The sequence below is a fragment of the Polistes canadensis genome, unplaced genomic scaffold, assembly GCF_001313835.1.
Source record: "Polistes canadensis isolate GaletaPanama2010 unplaced genomic scaffold, ASM131383v1 scaffold_3, whole genome shotgun sequence".
NCBI lineage: Eukaryota > Metazoa > Arthropoda > Insecta > Hymenoptera > Vespidae > Polistes > Polistes canadensis.
The window spans coordinates 68,246-91,529 of record NW_014569550.1 but is presented as its reverse complement, the minus strand read 5'-3'; the positions used below and the strand labels follow the sequence as shown (position 1 = coordinate 91,529).

General features: G+C 31.1%; 3 protein-coding genes across 14 annotated transcripts in view; 2 read left to right on the top strand and 1 right to left on the bottom strand.

Moving 5' to 3' along the window:
• Positions 1 to 16,161, top strand: part of LOC106785930 (chromodomain-helicase-DNA-binding protein 7) — a 28,080-nt gene extending 11,919 nt beyond the window's left edge. For 8 of the 11 annotated variants that reach the window (XM_014746781.1, XM_014746801.1, XM_014746819.1 and 5 more), the window contains 22 exons: positions 78 to 481; positions 576 to 920; positions 1,184 to 1,472; positions 1,555 to 2,304; positions 2,520 to 2,744; positions 2,826 to 3,142; positions 3,249 to 3,723; positions 3,837 to 4,201; positions 4,291 to 4,486; positions 4,594 to 4,899; positions 4,983 to 5,277; positions 5,407 to 5,926; positions 6,059 to 6,148; positions 7,025 to 7,219; positions 8,129 to 8,558; positions 8,906 to 9,191; positions 9,695 to 11,010; positions 11,114 to 11,366; positions 11,495 to 11,774; positions 11,895 to 12,042; positions 12,188 to 12,973; positions 13,095 to 16,161. In XM_014746781.1, the coding sequence (XP_014602267.1) occupies positions 78 to 481; positions 576 to 920; positions 1,184 to 1,472; positions 1,555 to 2,304; positions 2,520 to 2,744; positions 2,826 to 3,142; positions 3,249 to 3,723; positions 3,837 to 4,201; positions 4,291 to 4,486; positions 4,594 to 4,899; positions 4,983 to 5,277; positions 5,407 to 5,926; positions 6,059 to 6,148; positions 7,025 to 7,219; positions 8,129 to 8,558; positions 8,906 to 9,191; positions 9,695 to 11,010; positions 11,114 to 11,366; positions 11,495 to 11,774; positions 11,895 to 12,042; positions 12,188 to 12,973; positions 13,095 to 14,978 (10,155 nt within the window). In that variant the 3' untranslated portion in view covers positions 14,979 to 16,161. The remainder of the gene's footprint in view (positions 1 to 77; positions 482 to 575; positions 921 to 1,183; positions 1,473 to 1,554; positions 2,305 to 2,519; positions 2,745 to 2,825; positions 3,143 to 3,248; positions 3,724 to 3,836; positions 4,202 to 4,290; positions 4,487 to 4,593; positions 4,900 to 4,982; positions 5,278 to 5,406; positions 5,927 to 6,058; positions 6,149 to 7,024; positions 7,220 to 8,128; positions 8,559 to 8,905; positions 9,192 to 9,694; positions 11,011 to 11,113; positions 11,367 to 11,494; positions 11,775 to 11,894; positions 12,043 to 12,187; positions 12,974 to 13,094) is intronic. The other 3 variants (XM_014746851.1, XM_014746862.1, XM_014746872.1) reach the window with 3 other exon arrangements.
• Positions 15,790 to 17,812, bottom strand: LOC106785988 (peroxiredoxin-6). 2 transcript variants are annotated; one of them, XM_014746928.1, is made up of 6 exons: positions 17,487 to 17,812; positions 17,216 to 17,372; positions 16,613 to 16,830; positions 16,454 to 16,526; positions 16,205 to 16,356; positions 15,790 to 16,062 (listed from the first exon to the last, which is right to left on the bottom strand). In XM_014746928.1, exons 1-5 carry the CDS (start codon positions 17,570 to 17,572, stop codon positions 16,228 to 16,230), a joined length of 663 nt encoding a protein of 220 aa, XP_014602414.1. In that variant the 5' UTR covers positions 17,573 to 17,812; the 3' UTR covers positions 15,790 to 16,062; positions 16,205 to 16,227. The 2 variants fall into 2 exon arrangements, with proteins under 2 accessions (XP_014602414.1, XP_014602404.1); XM_014746918.1 differs by having other exon boundaries at positions 16,009 to 16,356.
• A 625-nt stretch (positions 17,813 to 18,437) lies between these two features.
• LOC106785979 (inositol hexakisphosphate kinase 1) overlaps positions 18,438 to 23,284 on the top strand; it is a 19,668-nt gene continuing 14,821 nt past the window's right edge. Inside the window, exons 1-2 of the mRNA XM_014746909.1 lie at positions 18,438 to 18,680; positions 19,274 to 19,400. Coding sequence (XP_014602395.1) covers positions 18,549 to 18,680; positions 19,274 to 19,400 — 259 coding nt within the window. The 5' untranslated portion in view covers positions 18,438 to 18,548. The remainder of the gene's footprint in view (positions 18,681 to 19,273; positions 19,401 to 23,284) is intronic.

The following is a 23,284-nucleotide window of genomic DNA, read 5'->3' as shown; positions in this document are numbered from 1 at the left end:
TGTAATTTTATTTCCATAAAGTTATTGTTTATGTATATAAATATATAAATAATAATAACTGATCATTTAAATTACAGGTGTCAAGTACTACTGGTCGTGGTCGTGGTAAAGGTACATCAAGGGCTAAAAAGAACAGGAAAAAAGCAGATAAAGAAGCTGCTGCTCCTCCAGCAAGTACACAGGCGCTTGTTCAACCTGAACAACCTTTATCAGATAATCAAGTAACACCTGGAGACAGCAGTAATATTGTTGACAGTGCTGCTGATTCCGAAGATATGAAACCATCGTCTGGTGATATGGAGGAAGATTGGAATAAGGGTAGAAAATCACGTATTCCGCGTAAACCACGTAAGCCAAAAGAACCTAAGGAACCTAAGGAGGCTAAGATTAAAAAGGAACCAAAACCACCTAAAGAAGCTAAGTCCCCTAAAGGTGCCAGAAAAAGAAATAAAGATAAAGACTCAACAAAACGTAATAGAAAGTTAGTAGTTTTCCTTATTCACATTTATTTAATATTTTATTTAAACATATACCTTATATAATTATTATTTATTTAATTTTTGTTCTTTTTATAGAAAAGTTAATCAATCTGAGTCGGCTGATGACGATACGGTACAAGAAGCAGAAGAGACTGTTGTCGCTGATTCGAGCGTGGTTAAAGATTCAGAGACAAAACTTAAGGAAATATCAAGTCAAGACGATCAGGAACAAGTTGATTCTTCAACGACTGAGCCTTTAGTAAGTGAAACTAAAGAGGAGGATAAAGTGGAATCAGAAATTCCAGATGATGAGAAAAAAGAACAAAATACTGAAGCAGCAACGGGCTCGGAAACACCGGCTTCTAGTAGTAAGAAGAAAGGAACGTCTCGGAAAAAATCTTCCAGTAAATCTTCTGGTGGGAAATCTGGCAGAAGTTCTAAGTAAGTCCAAATATTTATATATACAAATTGGCATTACTTTGTCAAGTCAAGGAAACCCTAGGTTTTCCAATATATGTTGGAAAAATGAAAAAATGGCATGAAAATTTTTATCTTATTCTTTCGCATAGAATCACCATCTCTGCTCGGTTGTACGATACTATTGTTATTGCTCCATTCTATAAATATATTTGTTTATAGAATGATGAAATAGAAAGTAATGCAAAATTGACCAAATTAATGATATTTTTCTAAAATTATTGTAGGAAACGGAAAAGTCGTATTGCACCTGATTCTGATGGCGAAGAATTAGCTGCAACACCACCACCTTCACCAGAAGCTGGCGATGACAATAAAAGACGTTCTGCAAGGAATACTCACCGTAAAAAATATGTTGATGATGTTATGCTACGGTTTTCAGACGATGATGTTCCTCTTCAGGAGGCTCATTTGTCGAAAAAATCTGAAGGTGCAAGTACATCTAAAATAGCAGCTGTTAAGAAAGATAATGAGGGTGGTGAAGTTGGACAAAACAAGCCTAATTTTGTATATATTGTATGTATCAAAATACAGAGAAAAGTTTTATAATATTATTTTTTTAATATTTAATAAAATATTTGATTATTTATTTTCATAGAATACGACTGATGAAGACTCAATGGTTGTGCAACATATTCTATGTACCCGTATGGGAAAAAGAGAAGTTAAGCCGCCAGTATTACCTGATATAAAACCAGAGCCTAGTACGTCCGAAGAGACAAAGGAAAACGCAACTGAAGATGCTGGACCATCTGAAACAAATACAACGGAAGAAAAAGAAAAAGAAAAATCCGAAGAATCTGAAAAGGAACCGTTGGTAGAAAGTACGGATAAAGAAGTAAATGATAATGACAATGACGATGATAAAGATAAGGATAAGGATAATGATAATGATAAGAATAAGGATAATGATAATGATAAGGATCAAGATAGTGATAAGGATAAAGATAATGATAAAGATAGTAATAAGGATAAAGATAATGATATAGATATAGATAAAGATAAAGATAAAGATGAAGAAAAAGATGAAGATAAAGATAAAGATAAAGATAAAGATATAAAAACAGAGGCGTCTTGTGATGCTGAAAATGAAGAGACGAAACCTGATTCTGATAAACAAGAGGATGCTTCCACGGCAGTTGATTCTAATACATCAGAAAATACTGTAGCAGAAGCAAAGCCACAGATGATAGAAGTTGAAGAATTTTTTGTTAAATATAGAAATTTTTCATATTTGCATTGTGAATGGAGAACGGAAGAAGAACTTTATAAGGGTGACAAACGTATACAAGCTAAACTAAAAAGGTTTAAACAAAGATTACATCAGAATACTAATATATTTGAAAATGTAAGTATATAGATATCAATATTAAAATAAATAACAAAGATATTAACCCTTTCGTTACGGGCGTGTTTTCCACGGCGGTATTTCTACTGAACGAGCCGTTGCAACATGCAACAAAACTGCACGTAGTCGTCCGTAGTAGCGAAAGAGTTAATTATTGGAAATTATTAGTTATTGGTATTTTGATAAAAAATATTAATCTTTTAATATTATTATAGACAGAAGATGACCCATTCAATCCAGATTTTGTCGAAGTTGATAGGGTGTTGGATGAAGCAACTCATACAGATCCAACAACTGGAGAAACCGTCAGACACTTTTTAGTTAAATGGCGTTCTTTACAGTACGAAGATTCTACATGGGAATTAGAAGAAGATGTAGATCCTGAAAAGATAGCGCAATTTCATAGATTTAATAAATTACCACCAAAGGATCAATGGAAGGTTAATACATATATTAATTTTATATAAAATAATTATTCACTGAAAATATTATATAATATATTAATCGTATTTTATTTTTAGCCTAAAAAGAAACCAAATGCATCAGCATGGGTTAAACTAGAAGAGTCGCCGATTTATAAAAGCAATAATAGTTTACGACCCTATCAATTGGAGGGTCTAAATTGGCTTCTCTTTTCTTGGTATAATGGACATAATTGTATACTTGCTGACGAGATGGGTTTAGGAAAGACGATCCAGTCATTAACATTTGTCGATGCTGTATACAAATATGGTATTCGTGGTCCTTTCTTAATAATAGCACCTCTATCGACTATTCCAAATTGGCAAAGAGAGTTTGAAAGTTGGACTGACATGAATGTTGTAGTATATCATGGATCGTAAGTATATAAATTATAAACTAACTTATTTATTTTTCTTCCCTTTTATATAAAAAATAATGATATTTTAAATATATTATTTAATATCTTACTTATATATATACAGAGCAGCAAGTAGAACCATGCTACAAGAATACGAAGTTTATTATAAAAATGAAAAAGGCCAACAGATAAAAGATTTAATTAAATTCAATGTCCTTATAACAACTTTTGAAATAATCATTACGGATTTCAATGAGCTACGTGGGTACAATTGGAGACTCTGTGTTATTGACGAGGCTCATAGACTGAAGAATAGAAATTGTAAACTGCTTGAAGGCCTTAGACAATTGAATTTAGAACATAGAGTATTGTTATCTGGTACTCCTTTGCAAAATAATGTGAACGAATTATTTTCTTTATTGAATTTCCTTGAACCAGTTCAATTTTCTAGTAGTGAAGCGTTTCTTAAAGAATTTGGAAATTTGAGTAGTGAAGGTGAAGTTCAAAAGTTACAGCTTCTTTTAAAACCGATGATGTTACGTCGGCTTAAAGAAGATGTTGAAAAATCTTTAGCACCTAAAGAAGAGACTGTAGTAGAGGTAATTAATATTAAATATAATTGTTATTGTTTATCGAATACACTATGTATATAGAATTGCGCTATGTATATAGAATTCACCATATATAATTCTGTTCCTTATTACACTTCTAGGTGGAATTAACCAATATACAGAAGAAATATTATCGTGGCATTTTAGAAAGAAATTTCTCCTTTCTTGCTAAGGGTACCACATCTGCTAACATTCCAAATTTAATGAATACAATGATGGAATTAAGAAAATGTTGTATTCATCCATTCCTTCTTAATGGTGCTGAGGATCAAATTCAATTAGATTACAAGACTGGTGACAAGGAAGATTCTGAGGCCTATTATCATGCATTAGTAAATAGTTCCGGAAAAATGGTTCTCATTGATAAATTATTACCAAAATTAAAGGCTAGTGGACATCGAGTTTTAATATTTAGTCAAATGGTCAAATGCCTTGATTTATTGGAAGATTATTTATTATATAAAAAGTAAGTTAAAATAAAATATTTTGGACATTTTTATATGAAAAATTAAAAGATTTTTTTTTTTTAAACATAAAATATGTTTTATTTATTAGGTATCCATATGAAAGGATAGATGGCCGAATAAGAGGAAATTTAAGGCAGGCAGCTATTGATCGATACAGTAAGCCTGACTCAGATAGATTTGTTTTCTTACTTTGTACGAAAGCAGGTGGTCTTGGTATCAATCTTACTGCTGCAGATACAGTTATTATATATGACAGCGATTGGAATCCACAGAATGATTTACAAGTAAATAAAATTCTAATTAATAATTTATTGTAAATAATAATTAACTTTCTATATGCTTTATATATACTATTTACATTATTTTTTTGTTTTCTAAATTATATTTATAGGCACAAGCTCGTTGCCATCGAATCGGTCAGCAGAAAATGGTAAAGGTTTATCGATTACTCTGTCGAAACACGTACGAAAGAGAAATGTTCGACAAGGCTTCTTTAAAACTTGGATTAGATAAAGCAATTCTTCAATCAATGAATACAAGTCAAGGTGGCAAAGATCCTAGTAATAAACAATTGACTAAAAAAGAGATTGAAGATTTGTTAAAGAAGGGTGCTTATGGTGCTATTATGGATGACGATAATGCTGGAGATAAATTCTGTGAAGAAGACATTGATCAGATTCTTGAAAGAAGGACTCAGGTAGGTGACATTATATTAAAAAGAAAAAAATATAAATAAGATTTTGTGTTAAAATATTAAAAATTAATTTTGTTTACGTACAGATTATAACGATCGAAGCTGAGAAAGGATCTACTTTTTCAAAAGCTAGCTTTGCTTGTTCCTCTAATAGATCAGATATTAATATCGATGATCCAGATTTTTGGAAGAAGTGGGCTAAAAAAGCTGAAATCGATACAACCGAAAAGAAAGAGGAAGATGAATTAGTTATTTCAGAACCTCGAAGACGCACACAAATTAAACGTTACGGACATGACGAATCTGTAGTTGATATGTCAGAATTAGATAGTTCAGATGATAATAGTGATGATGAAACTAGTGGTGGATTAACAGGCAGAGGTATATCTTCTATAAAAAAAGTAGCAGCATGATCACGCATATGTTATCAAAGTTCTGTAATTAAGTTTGGTGAATTGGAACACAGACCCGAATATTATTTAATATATATTTATTATATTTTTTGTATAGGTAAAAAACGAAGAGATAAATTTGGAAAAAAATCTCGTAAATTTTACGACGAGTACGTGCCGCGAGAGGGAGAAGTTGTCTATGGTAGCTGGGCACGAAGCGAGTGTTTCAAAGTAGAACGTGGACTTTTAACGTTTGGTTGGGGACGTTGGGAAGAAATTTTGCAGCACAGTCAATTTCGTCGTGGTTGGCGCGAAATCGATGTTGAAGATTGCGCAAGAGTAATCTTACTATATTGTCTTCGTTATTATCGTGGTGACGAAAAAATTCGTAGTTTCATTTGGGATCTTATAACGCCTTTGGAAAATGGAGAAAAAGTAAAGAACGTATCTGTCAGTACGAATGCGAGAAATAGTAGACAAAAGAAGAAGGCTCGAGTTAGGGAAGGTAGAGAAACTCGAGGATCTATTATAAATGGTGGACCAAGTGATCCTAATCATTGGAGCAATGCAGAAAAGTATGATGGCGATATCTTTTTGGAAAGTAACTATAGGAAACATTTAAGCCGACATGCCAACAAGTATGTATAAATATATATATATATATATATATATATATATATTTTTAGATGTACGCCGTTAAAAGTAAAAGTATATATAAAATCATTTATATCATCATATATGTAAACATAATATTTATTTGTGTGATTTAGAGTGTTGTTACGCGTACGAATGCTGTATTATATCAAACATGAAATCATTGGCGACTTGGTACAACATATTTCCGATGGCGTCCACGTCAGGTTTGTACAATTTGAATATATATTTATCAGTTTTACATATGGTTCCCTTGTTATTTATATTTTTTTACCCCGATGGTCTATCACGGAACATGCACTCACATATGTGCTTACATAGAGCTTTATAGTTGCATGTGCAATGTATATGTTTTATTCTGGGAACTGCACTTGTATGAGGAATGGTCCATAAAAAGCCAAATCTTTGTTTATCTTTGTAGCTCTGTAAATCAAATAATCTGTTTAATTGTTGACCCCCACACCCCCCTATGCTACTAATATAAAATATTTCCTATACTCCTCTTCATATTACACATATGACATACATGTAAGCTCATACTCAAAAATAAAAAAAAAGATAGAGCTATTAAATAAAAACTCTCTCCACATCTTATAATCGTCATGGATATCAACGTCAGTGTGATGATGGTAAGAATATTAGTGTGTATATATATGTATGTATACATACATATATAGGTATATATATATATATACACACATCATGAAGTTTAGTGTACTTATGAAAATATCAATAAGAGGAGGAGGAGGAGCACTTTTATAAATAGAGCTTATGAATATAATATTTAATATAATTGAAAGAAAGAGAGAACACGTATGAGATATTTTTCTTTCTTTTTTTTTTCTTTCTTTCTTTTTTTCTTTCTTTCTTTTTGATTCTTTCGTTATGGTGTATTTTTCGTTCTTTTTTTAATTTATTTAATATAAAAAAAATGTAATATATAGATAATATAAATGTATAATAATGTCGTCGAGACTTGCTATAAGTTTACAAAATTGTTCGAATAATTACTTCGTGATGATCTGATCGGTAATATCACCATATGAATTGGCAAATTGTAAATGAAACCGCCCTACACACAGTGCTTTGCGGATAAACCCTCCGCAGTTCACGGAACGACCAGCGAAATGGTGGGACTCGACGGCAGACAAATCCTTATTAGTTGGCTGCTACAAACATGGCTACGAGAATTACCACCAGATGAGGATCGATCCCGCGCTTTCTTTCATTTCAAGCTGTCCTCCCCCTTCTTCCCAGTCTCAGATTACTCAACAGAAGTAAGTATCATCAATTTTTTCTATATATGTTATTTGCTATATTCCCTCTCTCTCTCTATATATATATATATGTATTTTTATACATATACATATATATATATATATATATGCACATATATATATTTATTTTTCCATTTATAAAGGCACTGCAAATTTGCTCTCTAACACTTACGCTTGCACGCTTTTTTTTTATCAGCTTTTTTACATCCGTGTTTATGCAAGACTATTATGGATTCTTTTTCTCATTAGCATATACATTATAAAACAGTGGGGGACATATTTATACATACATATATTTCTTCTTTCATATCACATTTCATAATATATATATATATATATATTTATATATATAATTTATATTTTTTCTTTAATGTTTTTTTTTTTCATAGAAATCTTTTCTGATCGATGAGATTGCTATTTTCAGTGGAATCAATTATGGATGAATATGAATATAAATATGATTATCTTGGAAGATAAAATTCTTATCTATTATTCAATTGTCTCTCTCCTTCTCTCTTTCTCTCTCTCTCTCTCTCTCAGCGATTTAGTTATAATTTATCTTATTTTTTTGTGGATTACATGCTACTTTTTCAGATAGTTATATCCATACTGAGCTGTTTGGGATGACATCGCGTAATTTGCATATTTTCTTCTTTCAAATTTTCATTTGTCTCAGGGTTCCCTTAAATATCTAATTCTTAAATTCTGTGATAGACATCAGTGCATTGTATATGTACTACATACGCATACATATATGTGTATGTATATATGAATGCATTGATAGGGTGAAAATACCAATTCTTACTCTATATAGTCTTAGTATATATATATTATATTTTCGTATTATAAAAAAAACATATATATATTTATATAAATATGTATATATGATGTATTATTTATGAATTCCAGCAGCAGTAGCAGAGATGAAAATAGTTTAGAAAATGAAACGGAAGACGGCGAATGTTCCATCGTTAAAGATTCCAAAGATTCAGACAAGTTTACTCGAGAAACGCCGATAGATTCGCCAGCTATATCTAGCAAAGCTGATACACCTATACCTGAAGCTAGTAGTAGCCATGATGGAAATGAAGTTCTTATAGAAGATGATAAAACATGGCCATCTGTTGTTGATCTAAATACACGCTTACGCCGAGTAATTTCTTCGTATCAGCGTAGTGTTACCAATAAAAAAGAAGATGTTAAGTTATTGCAAAAGAATAAGATTGGTATTGAAAATGAAACAACGACTACCATTAATCATACAGGAGGAACGACAATCAATGAACCACCAACGAATATGCAAGGATGGGATTTGCAACAATTAGCTATGTATTTACTGGTTAGTAATTTTATTTTTATTAAAGGATGCTATTATTTATTGAAGCTTATTACATTTTTGGTCAGTATTTAAAATAAAATATCGGTAGTCAATATATGGCAACTGATACGAACACTGCTAGTATTTATAATAAATTATTAAATACTGATACATCTTTGCCTCTATTATAAAAATTGGCCATTTATTTAAGGTACTGATAAATTATTATTTATATATATTGACTATTTATTTTACAAAATACTCTGATCAAATAAATAAAAATATTTATGAAATGTTTATACTGTAATTGTAGGGGAGAGGGTAACTTAAAATTATTTCTACATATATTGTATTTAATTTTTATATAGAAAATGGAAAGGAGAGAAAAAATGGAAACCATGGCAAAGGAACGAGAACGTACACGCATCGAAGAACAAAAAACAAAATGGTCTCGTAGGGAGGAAAGTGAATTCTTGCGCGTTGTGTCGACTTATGGTGTCAATTATGATAGAAAAAAGGCACAATATGATTGGACCAAATTTAAGAGTATTGCAAGATTTGATAAAAAGACAGATGCAGATCTTACAGATTATTATATGTCGTTCAGAGCTATGTGTAAGAAGGTGTGCAATGCTAAATTGAATGAAGAAGAAGGTTTGTATATATATTTTTCTTTATTTTTGTATACATATATATATATATATACATATATATATGCAGGGTGTTTCAGCTAAATGGGATCACCTCAATATCTTCTTTGTTTATAATTATATTGAAAAATTTATATTGAAATTTTGATTATTTTTTAATGTAAATATCTCGAGAATAAATGATCGAAATGATATGGTCATGAAGATCATTTTTGTTTTTTTCATGCTCTATTGGAATATTGCAACAAAATATATAGTTCCATTTAAGAAAACATCGATAACCTTGAAATCTCTTAAAAGAATGATCTCTAGAAAAAATTCTTTGAACGATTATTTTTCCTCTTTGCAATAGTGCAATATTTTCCTTTGGAATTTTTTAATACATTTGTAAAAAAGGAAATATTTGGGTGTAAATAATTACTGACTCGTCCTGTATATTATGAATATATTAATATGTAAATATATAGATAAAATATATGCATGCTCAGACATTCTATTATATTGCAGATTTTGCAGATGTTCCGGTTGACCATTTAAGTCCTGCTAAAGCAAGACAGATATTGGATCGAGTCGATCTATTAAGTAAAATACGTGAAGAAATTTTATCACATCCTCATTTAGAGGAACGTCTTTCGTTGTGTCAGCCATCAGGTGATACACCAGAATGGTGGCAACCTGGTAAACACGATAAGGAATTGTTACTTGGTGCAGCGAAACATGGCTTAGGGAGAACTGATATAACTATATTAAATGATCCTGATTTCTCTTTTCATAAAATTTTAGGAAAAAGTACTAGCTTTATGGGTACGCAAACTCCTAAACTTCCGGATAAATCAGAAAAGGCTATTAAGATAGAAAATAGAGAAGATATATTGAAATTTGATAAAGATGAAATTTTGGTGAAATTAGAAAAAGGTGAAGGAACATTAAAGATTGAGAAGATAGGAGCTAAGAGAGATCCTATGTCTGCTGAGAAGAAAGCAGAAAATGCCGAAATAGAAAAAAGTCAAGTGGAATTGACAATAGTCAAAGCTGAAACAACTAAAGTCGAAGAGAAACCGCAGGTCGTAGTACCGCCTATCAGCAATACGCTTACTATTTCTACAGTAACGAAAAGTATATCCTTGGAAAAAGATAATGTTAATAAGATCAAAGTTGAAGAGAAATGTGAACAAACTGTGGATACGACGAAAAGTGAATCAACTAATCCCCCTAATGATAATTCTATTGGAACTCCGAAATCAACAGACGAATCAATTATTACCGAAGAAACTCCACCCTCAAATGAGGAAACTCCTGTTAATAATAAAATTGTCGAAGCCGAAAAGTCTGATGATCAAAGTAAAGAAAATAGTACACCTAAAGAATTGTCTAATAATTCTGAAGAACAATCAACGCAAGATAATCCCGTAGTAGAAAGTAATGAAAAACCTTCTTCTGAAAATAAAGATACTAATACAGAATCAGTTACAGATAAAGGTACGGATACATCGGAGAAAATGGTAACAACTGAGGATATTAAACCTAACATCAAAATTGACAATTCCACTACGACTAAAGAAGAAATGGAAGTAGTAATAGAAGACAAGGCTGCTGCTGATGCTAAAGATAAAGCCAAAGTATCTAAAATCGAGGATAAGTGTAGCGTCCAAGCGGCAGAACTTAAAGCAATGTTTCCTGATTTGGAAGTTATACAGCCATTATCGCGATTAACCCAAATCGATACTTTTGTTCTACGGGATAAGACAATAGATTATAATGAACCTACTATTGTACAACTTTTAGCTCACAGTTGTAATAATGCTTCTTTGAAATGGCCAAAAGTAAGAAAATTTATTTTTTGTTTTATTTTTATATAATCACAACTTAAATAATATTTTACATATTTAAAATATATATTATATATTATTTTTCTATAATTTTTAGGAGCATGCAATCGAAGCACGTCTAATGCATATTGTCCATGCAATAGAACATAAAGAATGGCCTGTGTCGATAAACTTTAGCGCAGGAGATGAGATAGATGCAACAACTTCTAATGAAAAGGATTGTTCAGAAGTAATTACAATAACGACAGATCATGGAGTGTCACGATCTCCGGTAACCGGAAATAATAATGTATCTGCTGCTAGTAAAAAGAGAAAAAGACATATTGCCATAGATGTAGAAACGGAACGAGGTAATTGTTTGTTTTTTTTTTTTTTTTTTAATATATAAAAATATATATAATTATATATATTTAATTCGTATATAATATATACGAATGAAAATTTTACGTAAAAATATAATTTTCATATTATTTTCTAGCCAAACTTCATGCACTTCTCAATAGTAGTCAAATACAATCTCAACCGCCGACACCATTGAGCAAACCAACAATCCTTTCAAGTTCTTCGACTACTTGGGAAGTTAATGAAGAATCACAATCTGAGGATTCACGTCGTTCGACACCAGTTCAACCACCTCCGGCACATCAACAAACGCGAACGCAAAATATACCATTTGAATTGAAATATACTGTTCCTGGTAAAACGACAGTTATACCAGGTACTTCGAGTACACTAACACCTATTGATTTATCTGCTGGGTAAGTAAATTTCTTATAATAAATTTTTTAATTGAAAGTAATAAATAAAATCTGTTGTTTATTTAAAGAATCATGCTCATTTTGAAACTTTAGAAATAAATTTTGTTTTTTTATTTATAGATATCCCAAAACAAGTTCCGATAGCAGCAATAAAGATATTATGAACGAAGTTCAGGACTTTTCGATGCCTAATAAAAATAAACAAAGCAATAGCAATAAAGGAAAGCTTGATAGTATGTTAGACAAATTAATGAAAAGAAAAAATTGTGTAAGTATAAAGAAGACAATAATTATTTATTAGTAAAATTTGATGTATTATTCCTTTTACTTAATAATCATATTCACAATTAGATTTTAATTATCATGTAATATCACTTTCGTGGAAAAATAAGCTTCAATCTTTGTTTCATTAGCCTACAGACGAACCTATAGTTGGAAAGGAAAAGAAACGTCGGAAATTAGATGAAATAGTATTAGGTTTGAGTGCTGCGAAAGAACAACAAAGCAGCCACTATCCCGAACACAATAAAAAGAACACAATCACACCCAATGTCACTGTCACTCCAACATCAGCACCGATTGGACTTCCTAACCCTCCTGCAAATACTCAAAAGCCGTTTTCTATAACCGTCACATCAATTCCATCTTCTCGAGCTTCAGGGACAACTTCCAGTTTACCACCTCCATCATTACATTCGCACAAGGATAGCTTTTCTGCTTTGCTTGCTCAAGCTGAACAAAATCGTGAACTCAAGAAACATCAGCAACAACAACAGCAGCAACAACAACAACAACAACAGCAACAACATCAACAGCAGCAGCAGCAACATCAACAACAACAACAGCAGCAGCAACAACAACAACAACAACAACAGCAGCAGCAACATCAAAGTCATCAACAACAAGCTTTTAATTCAGCGCATTCTTCTGCTGCAAGTAATCATAGAAAAAGTTACGAAGCTATGATTGCTGATATTAACAAAGTTGCTGAATATTCAACGAAAATTGGATCTTATTCTCACGAAGCAAAAGTTAACAAATGGTTGGCCGAACAAACTGCTATAACTGAGCAATTAAATGCTGAATATTTAAATGCACCCAGACGACGGAGGCCTCGCGTTGATCCATCTTTGTTAGACTGGAAAAAATTAACAGGCGACGAGAACGTAGCCGTGATTAATCGTATAACTGGAAAAAAGGTATGCAAATGAATGATCATATCGTTATTTTAGTACACACTAATAATATATACTAATAAATACTATCGTTTATAATAAAGATTAAATTATTATTATGTAAAATGTTTTTGTTATATCTTAGGTTACTGGTAGTAAAGCTCCACAATTGAAGCGACTTGGGCAATGGTTGACCGAAAACCCCATGTTCGACGTCGATCCAAAGTGGGCCGAATTAGTAAAAGAGCGTGGTAATCTACCGCACGATTTGCAAAAGAGATTACCTGGATCTGATAGATCTGGCGTAAGCAAAGGGAAGAGTCCTGGAAGACCACCAATGATGCCAAGTCCAACCAATCAACAATCGGCAAATCAAGCAGCGAATTTAGCTGCTACGTCTATGGCATCTAGTTTGAATTTCCCTTCGTTGGGCAATCTTAATAACTCCCTTTTATCTGGACTTTCACTCGGCAATTTCGATCCGAAAAACAATCCTCTTCTAATGCCATTCGGTGGTTTACCTAACTTAGGAGCGCTAAGCGGTCTTAGCAATCTTAGTAATCTTAGTAATATGAGTTTAACAAGCTCGTTATTTGCCAATCTTGCTGGACTTGGTTTACCATCGATTGCAGGTATGGAAGCAGCTTTGAGTGCTACCGCGACAAGTACGGCAGACACAAATCCAGCTGTGAGTTCGGTTAACAGTAAAAATACGAGTTCGAGCAGTATTAGTAGTACTGGTAAACCACGAAACAAATTGGAAGCCCCTACGAGCAAAACATCTGTGCCATCGACGTCATCGGCATCGTCGGCATTACCAACGACGACGCCATTCCCATTTTTCTTTCCAAATCCTAGTCTTCTTTACACGCCATTAGGTTTAGGTGGTTTAAATCCTTTCTCAATGCAACCTGGTGGTGTATCGTCGGCCTATGAAAGTCTAGCACAGTGCGGTCTTTTAAATCCGCCAACGTCAAGTGCCTCGACTGTACGTAAGCCTGCTTCGTCGGCGAGCAGTTCGAGACAACGAGATAATATTGTTGAGTCGTCAAGCAAACGAAAGGATTCCGAGAAAAAGCCTAGATATCCTGTAGATCCTGGAATAGCGTTACAGCAATATACGGACTTGGCATTACAACATACGGAGGATAGGCGTCGTATGGAACACGAAAAGAGAGAGGCTATCGAACAGCAGCAACAGAACGATATTGCTGAGGCTAATGAAAGAAGACTCGAAAGAAAAAGTAAAGAACAAGAGATGAAAGAGGCTTTGGAACATTTAAGTCGAACCAGTGCGGAGTTGCTAACGAGAAATCTCGAAGATGTGCAACAGCAGCAGCAGCAACAACAACAACAGCATCAACGATGCAGCGAAAAAAGAAGTAGCATAGATCGTAATCAGAACTCGGAACAACACCAACAACAACCGTCTACTTCCTTAGAGGTATCATTAGAACCTGTACCGAAAAAATTACGGACCGAGATTATTAGCGAGACGGTTGCGAAAACTACAACAGTAACAAGTAACGATAATATGGGATCAGTCGATGGATTAGTGGAGTCAGTTGGTAGATCAACGAGTACAACAAAGCAGCCTCCTCAAGAAGATACTTCTACTGTTGCTGCAGTCTCTTCCGAGACACCCTTGAACGTAAGCAAAAAGGAATCGACGAGTGAACCTCCTACTCCAACAACGACGATTACGAATGTACCATCTCCTTCACAGCAAGCTTCGACAACTACGAAAGGGGACTCGAGTAACAAAACCCACGTAGGGGAAAGCGAAGAAGATTGTAAAGGCGCTAAAAGTAAAAAATCACGAAGTGGTAAACGATTGAGTATTGAGCCTCCGCCCGAACGAAAAAATCTCCGGTCTAGTGCTGGTAGACAAGCAAGAGCTGCGGCAGAACGTCAAGCAAGAATGGAATGTGAATTGCAATCCGAACAAAACCAACAACAGCAGCAGCAACCGCAAGAACAATCGCAGCAGCAAACCCAACAACAGGATACTCATGTTGGAAACGAATGAACTCGCGTTAATGTGATCAATAGTGGTTTAGTTTCTATGTTAAATAATCGAGGCCAATCGAACTCTTCATAGTTTATCTCGATTTAAGACTATACGGTTATTTATAATAGCCCTAGCTAATCCATTTTTATCGAGTATCGTTTATTGCAACGCGGTAGAAGACTGTTTAATCTGTGCATCATCTCTCTTGATCGTTTTTTTTTCTTCAAACAAACACAAGTGCGTTAAAGGACTACTGAAGTAGATTTAACATTTACAGTAGCTTTTTCATGGATGTGTGCGATAAATGAAGAAAAAGGACATATATACGATTAAGAAGTGGCATCTCGCGTAAGTGAATATTTAAAGAAAATGAAAACAGGTTGTTGGTGTGTGATGTACGTTAAGAGAATACTTTGAGAAACGAGTGATAGTATTTTATTGCTCGATAATTTGTGTGGAGATTAACTTTTAATTACGTAACATTACTATTTAAAGGAAACAAAAAGAAAAAAGATTAAAAAACAGACAGACAAACAAACAAACAAATATTATTTTGTTAAATTTAATATCTTTTACGATCTTATCAGTTTTGACCGCAGGAGAGAGACTGTTTTTTATAAAACTGCTATCATTTTATTGTGCACTAGCTCTCTATTGCGCACAGGCAATAAAGGGTATAACACGATTTAATTAATATAATCCATAACGTAGGAAAGTAAAATCTATTATTAATTTAATAAATAAGTAAGTAAATAAATAATTAATTAAATGAATAAATAAAAACGAAAAAAAGGAAACTGTAAATAAACGTATGCCTATAGCTCATAAGTAAACTGTGTACTTGAAGAAGTGTATATAATAACGCAATGTACTTTTAATTACATTAGATGAAATAATAAACAGCTTCTTTTGTTGTTTGCAAATGCCAAGCGCCAAGACTTCCATTTTATTTAGTATATTGACCTTCGATCAGAAGAAATTGGTAGCTTGCAGCATCCATGTTCGATATTCAATTTTGTAACAACCGTCACAACATCACGAATCTTAATGATATATTTCGTTTATTATTATATTAACTACATTGTCATATATATGAAAAAGGCTACACAAAAAAAAATATAAGTTCAGTATTGAAAATGTCAGACATTATTACTCTGTATTTTGTATCGTGTACATTGTATCAAAAAAAAAAGTATATATGCAATAATTAATTTAAAATTATTCTTATTGATGTTTTATCTCACGTTTTTTATCCCACTTTATTTTTTCATGTTGGCTGCGATACAATTCGCAAATACGTTTTCCCGGATGGAAGATTAACAGTCTTTACAGTTGGAAATAATTCTTTTGCTTCATTTTCGGTGACAGTTGGCTGAACCATAACTTCTTCTCCTTTCTAATTAAGAAATAAAAAAAGAAACAAAATACGCTATCAAGTATAAAAAAAATATAAATCAATTGGAGAATTGATAATAAATTGAATAGATTTTTACCTTCCAATCGACAGGGGTTGCAACTTTAAATTTGTCAGTTAAATGAAGCGATTCAATGACGCGTAATATTTCACTGAACAAAGAACAAAAATAAATGATAATAAACAGTAAAATTAAGATGTTGTTAAGCATAAATCGAAATTTGTATGAATTGCATACTCAAAATTTCTTCCAGTAGTCGCTGGATATAAAATTGAAAGACGCATTTTCTTGGATGGGTCTATTATGAAAACAGCTCGAGCTGACAGAGGTAGACCTTGATTATCTACCTCTGCTGGATCTAACATACCAAGCATCGTCGCTAATCGGCGAGATTCATCCTCTATTATAGGATATGGAAATTCTTCATCAGTTATTTCTCCATAACTTTTGATGTCCTGGATTTGAAATTGTATAATTATAAGTATAAAGAAGGGGAGAGAGAGAGTTATTTAAAAAAGGCCTCCTGGATAACTTCATCAATTTTAGTGATAGGAAAAAATGTTTTTGATTTCTTTTAATAGGAAAAATTGAAAGATATGTATTGTGAAATATCGATTACTGCAGAGAATGTAAGCCAGGTCATGTTCAGACAATAATTAATTATTAATAATAACACATTTCAGTTGAATTTAACGAATAAAACTGTGAGTGTTCTCTTAGGAAAAAGTTTTTGATACCTTCGATGTAAATAATATTACCTAATAATATTCCTATAATAATATTGTGTACAGAGTTCGATGAGAATTATTAAATATAATGCAAAATATATTTCAAATATACCTCAATCCATTTGTGATGAGAATCAACAGAATTACATGACAATGCAATAACTTTAATGCCTAATCTATTAAACTCTGGCATTAATTTGGCAACTCTTGCCAATTCTGTAGTGCAAACAGGTGTGAAATCATTTGGATGTGAAAACAATATACCCCAACTAAAAGAATTAATTGTTTTTACATATGTGTCTCTGATATAAAAATCACGAAAACAATATTGACGATGTTATAAAGTGCAGTTTGCAAATTAAATAAATAAAAAAATAACTTACGAGTCACCAAGCCAATCGTGAAAATTAATTTTACCATTTTGCGTATCTGCGGTAAAATTTGGGAATGTTTCGCCTAAAAGTATCATTATGACTAATATAATCTGCTTTTACTGCAAAAAAGAAATTAATTAATTTTTTAAAGAAAAAAAACCACAAAACAATGGAACATTTAATCAAATATCACGTGTTTAAAATAAAAGGTAATAGAAGAAGAAATGGTAAAATTTTGCAAAAATCTCTTTTTTAGAACATTTAAAAATTTCGGATGCTTTTTAGAACGCAATATAATAACAATTCCTTGAATGTGTTATATAGAGTGAGAAGAATTGAGTACGCGAAAATGGGGGTAAGCGTGCGTCAATTGGTTAATGTTCTCTTGCGAGAGAGAACTTTCAACCAATAAGAATGTGTGATTTTTGAGAGTATTACTAGAGAGAAATGGATCGTTTGAACTGTGTTGGCTTATCCTTGGCAGCACGGTTTCTCCGTTCAGTATGCCATCCCCACCCACTTACAGCTGATGCGATCAGCGTACGTTACAATCATTGTTAATATTTTGTAAGAAAGTATCGAAGAAGGACCTTCTTGTTTAATTTTAAGAATATAACTACTCGATCTATCTTCTTACATGTGTTAGTAAAATCAAATTTTAATAAATAAAGTGTTCATTGTAAATAATGGTAACAGTGATTGTGACGTGGAAGTGAAAACTGTTTTTCTCTGGTTGTAACACATAGAAAGAGACACAGGAATCGAGAATTGACATACAGAGAAATAAATAAAGGGAAAGAACATTTTTTTAAATTGAACTTAATTCTCGTTTTATTCGTACTCGATCCATCTCTCTCTCTCTCTCTCTCTTTGTCTCTCTTTCTCTTTCTCTCTCTCTCTCTCACTCTCTCTCTCTCTCTCTCTCTCTCACATATATATATATATATATATATATCTTTTTCTCTCTTTTTGTCTTTATGCAAAAATAATACTTATACATATATATTATTAAATAAATCAAAATATATATAACCGAGAGATTGGTTTGACATCCTGTAAGAGTACGCGGGTATGGTATATTTGACGGGTCTTTGGGGTATGGGAGAGACTGAATCACAGTGCCATAGCACCAACGCTTCGCCAGTCTCTTCCTCGTTTCAGGACCATGACGAAGAAGTTGCGTTGCATCCTCTCAAGAATCAGGTATGTTTGTGTTTAATACCATTTTTTTGTTCTTTTCTTTTTTTTTAATTAATCTTATCTCATCTCTTTCTTTCTTTCTTCCCCATTCTTTTTTTTTTGACTGTATAAATGTCAATAGAATTTGTTTGAATACAAATAATGTTTGAATTTACTCTCTATGAGATAACAGTATTTTGTTAATTCAATCAAAATAAACATCTCGTATTTTTATCACCTCATTAGTCTCAAATAAAATTTTATTTAATTACTATTCGTATTTTCTTTAATCTTGATTATAATCAAATCAATAAAATATGCTTAATTGTATGCAAAAAAAAAAGAGAGAGAAAGAAGGAAAGTTGTAGTCGTTTTTTTTTTGAGTTTACAAATATTTTATTCTTCTATTGCTTTTCCTTGTCTTTTAAGTGAAATTTTGATTAAAATTACTAATAGTTTGGTAACAATTTCTTTTTTTTTATGACACATAATGCATATTGTGAAAGAAAATTTCTGTACGACTATTTTATATATTAATTATTGATTATATTTTATGAGATAAATAAACAATTGTTTATGTATATATATATATATATATATTTATTTGTATATCTTAGGTTGGTGGACATACAAGGCTGCTGCTACTCAACAAGAATACTATTTGTAAACCATTGAACTGCAGGGAACTTGACTTCTATCAAAACATTCCACAAGATATACAAATGTTTGTCCCAAAATTTAAAGGTAAGATCAGACGTATATTATTATATATGATGCATCATAATATTAATTATATTTACCAATAGCAACATATTCTATATGTGTATAATTAGTCTATCTATATTTGTATTTATCATTAGAATGTTATTATTTATAATTATAAATAATAATATTGAAACATACGTATCTATATAAGCGTATAATATAAATGTATTTTTTAGTTATTTATTATTTGTGTTATTCTTTAAATTATATATATATATATGGGAGAATTGAAAAGTTTTGAGTCTAACGTAAAAATCAATTTTATTTTTCGATATAGTCTTAACATTTAGAAAAGAATAGGCTCAAAACTATCGATCCACTCTCGTATATCTATTTATCTTTGTTATATTTCAGTTTTATTATCATAAATCAATTTTTGTGTTTAATTGCAAACTCATATTTATTTTTTTGTACAGAGAATCACTGTTTAAAAAATTAATGCTTATTAACGGATTAAATTTATATAACTAAAAAATAAATAGGCTAATTAAAAATAAAAATAATTATATATAAATAAAGTAAATACTTAAAATAAAAGAATAAATATATCACGTAATCAATGCTTGATATAAATTAAACAATTAAAATTTTTTTCTAAAACACTTATTCATCTGCAAGGGTGGGTTAAAAAGTTGCGAATCTCAATAAATTCAACTTTTATTAATTTTTTTAAATAAAAAAATTTGTTTCTATGTTAGGCTTAACATTTTTCAACCCACCAACGGGATATATACGTTTTTATTTTATTACCATACGTATAAATTTGATTCCTCTTCGAACTCCGGAGTGTTCCCATATAGTTGTTATGAGATTAAAATAATCACAAAAAAGAAATTAATTTCGTAAGCGTGTAATAATGAAAAAGGCAGGAGTAACACGTGTAAAATGTGGGTCGTTCTCTTTCCTTTTCCTTTTTCTGCCTTTATCTCATCGATAGAGAAAAAGAATTAATAATACGACGGTGTTAAAAAAATAGAAAGAAGATTCGATCGTTTCATTATAACGATTTCTGTTATCCGGAAGAAACGAGAAATGTTATCGGTCAAATTAATTTTTTTCGCTTGATATTAATCTTCGACATATATAATTTTTTTTTTCTCGTTATGATTAATCCAGTTCAAATTTTTCGAATTATTTATCAACAATGATTATTATTATCAACGATAATTTCGTAGTCATCGTTTCATCATATTAAAAGATATTTCATAATTACTTTAAATGATTAAAAATCAAATATAAAAATAATACTCTTTAAAAAAATGTATGTGAATTTGATTAGACTCATTAAAAAGATATAATATATATCTATTAAATTATCAATAATAATTTCAATTGTTTATCGAACAGATCATCGTTACGGTTATATTGAAAATTATAACGAAATCGTACAATAAAATAATGAAAACTTTTGTTCGACGTTCTAATTTGATTGATGCTTTTCTATATATTATAAATATTAATTACATTGAAGATAAATTATCTTAATAAGATAACATTGTAATACGTAGACACAGTTATTGAATGGGACTGTTTGATGATTCCAGTCTATTGTTTTCTATCTCCAGTACATATGTATATATATATATATATATATACTTATTCCTCTTCTAATGAGATATTAAACAAAGTGATCCCATTTAGTGTTACATCTGTAACACGTGAATAAAGATCAAAGTGCATTTTGCGTATTGGCTTGATTATAAAAATTTTGCTACACTTGCTGCACGAGGAAACTTTATCATCAATTGATTGTGAGTCCATTTTAAAATGGACACACGCACATATATTCACTAGTACAAGATATGCATGAGAAATTAATATGAATGATATGAATATATATAGTGAAAAAAAGTAATGATTAGCCGCGTTAGTAGAATATTGTATAAAATTAATTGGATTAATAATCGTTTCTATTGTCATTAATAGTTGTTCGTTAATTAATGAATAATTTGTATGGATTACGCGTTTTGATAAAAAAAAGAAAAACGTTTGGAATGTGATAAATAATTATGCGAGAAGAGTGATTCAACTGATACTTAAATGTTTCCTATGCGGAATAACAATTATTCGCGTCATGGTTATTTGCAATAGGCAAGGTTCTTAAATATTACCGATCATCAATGAATGATCACACTCGATAAATATATTCACATATTTTTCTAAGTACGTATTATACATTTTCAGTTAAATTCTTTCTATAAAAAGTTAATGCGCAGTTAAACCTAATCTTATTTCTAATCATACGAGTTCTTGGAAATATATTATGATATAATCAGAATAGTTTTGCATTTTTGTAATCGCTTGTTAATCACGGAAGTAACAACCCTATTGACCGCTACATAATGTGTAAAAAAAAAACGATAACGTTTTTCATTTTATCGAATTATTGCTCGCATGACATTTAGTATTTATTTGTTTTTACTTCTTCACTTATAATTTTGTCATAAATATATGTACAATATATATTTTTGTTCCTACATATTTGTAATATTATGTAACAATTGTTTCTTCTAGTGAGTAAAATTTAAAAACTATTGGGTTAATCGATAAATCATAATTTGTAATATTGTTTATATTTAAAATAAATAATATTAGTATTTGTTTTTTTATTGACAAAATGTTTAATATCTAATATATAAACGTAAAGGCAGAATACGTTTAATTAAAAATAAATATTAAATGTTTGGTATTTTCTATCTAAATAAATGGCACTATAGAATAGTTTGTTTATTGAAAATTGCGACATTACTTATTGACCAATTCAATATATCGATTTTAGAAAGAGAAAAAATGTGTAAGAGAAAGAGAGAGAGAGATACCCAGTTTGATTTTTATTGCTATTTACGACTTGCCAAAAAAATATTTATATTTTGTATAAACTTAAATATCTCTCAAAACGCGCGTTTAATATTATTTTAATATAATAAATCGGAAAATAAAATGAAAGATAAGATTAAATTGATAAATATTAGTTTTAAAGTGCGTAAATTGACTAAGCTATTTCCAGCAATACTTCAATTACTACTACTGGCATTTATCCCAGAACGATAATAATTCTAAGAACTTTAGCTTTAAACGATACCGCGAGAGAAAATCGTGTCTCTCGGTAGTTGGAAAATTTTCTTATTATAAACGAATAATATAAATTTCATGTTCTATTTCACACGTTCAAGTAGATAGATAAATATATATATATATATATATATGAATACATAGATGGATGAATGGATGGATGAATAAATTCACTATGCGACTAAATTAGATCTTTCGTAGAATCTCGTAAATGAGACTCCTCTTTCGATCGATAATAGTTTCTACTTTTGTTGTAGGTAGAGGTAGTATTTCCATTTGAAACTCTCCCCAGGTTGCTGAACTCTTCATTCTCTCTTTTTCCCTTTCTCTTTCTCTTTCTCTCTCTCTTTCTGCAAATATTTTCTTTTTATTTATATTTTGTCTCTCTCTCCTATATAATATTTCTTCTTTAATAACACTTTTGATTTTATATTCAAGTTTTATTATGCACAAACGTTACGTTTCATTTCTTTAATATACAAGTTGAAATACTACAGAGAGATGTATTTTCCGAATAGATGAGCAATGGGAATTTTATATACGTATGTAATGATGTGTGACGCGTGTGTGTGTTGTGTGTGTATATGTATGGATGGGGACGTGTAGTAGTAGTAGTAGTAAGAATTCGTGGAAAGGGAATCTAGTGAATGGAAAAGAGAGGAAAGGTTGTTAAAAATGGGAGCGAGCGTATGACTATCAGTGTCATCTGACATCGACCATGAGTCTGTTATTATATCTATACGTATGAATTTAACGCAAGACTTTTTTTTTTTTTTTTTTTTTTTTTTTTT

What these genes read in the sequence shown, in the direction of transcription:
- LOC106785988 (XM_014746928.1), bottom strand. Translation starts at nt 17,572, where the DNA reads ATGATACTTTTAGGCGAAACATTCCCAAATTTTACCGCAGATACGCAA. An exon ending in CTCATCACAAATGGATTGAG is followed by an intron (nt 16,831 to 17,215) that starts GTATATTTGAAA and finishes TTTCAAATCCAG; the next exon opens with GACATCAAAAGTTATGGAGA. An exon ending in ACTACTGGAAGAAATTTTGA is followed by an intron (nt 16,527 to 16,612) that starts GTATGCAATTCA and finishes TTCTTTGTTCAG; the next exon opens with TGAAATATTACGCGTCATTG.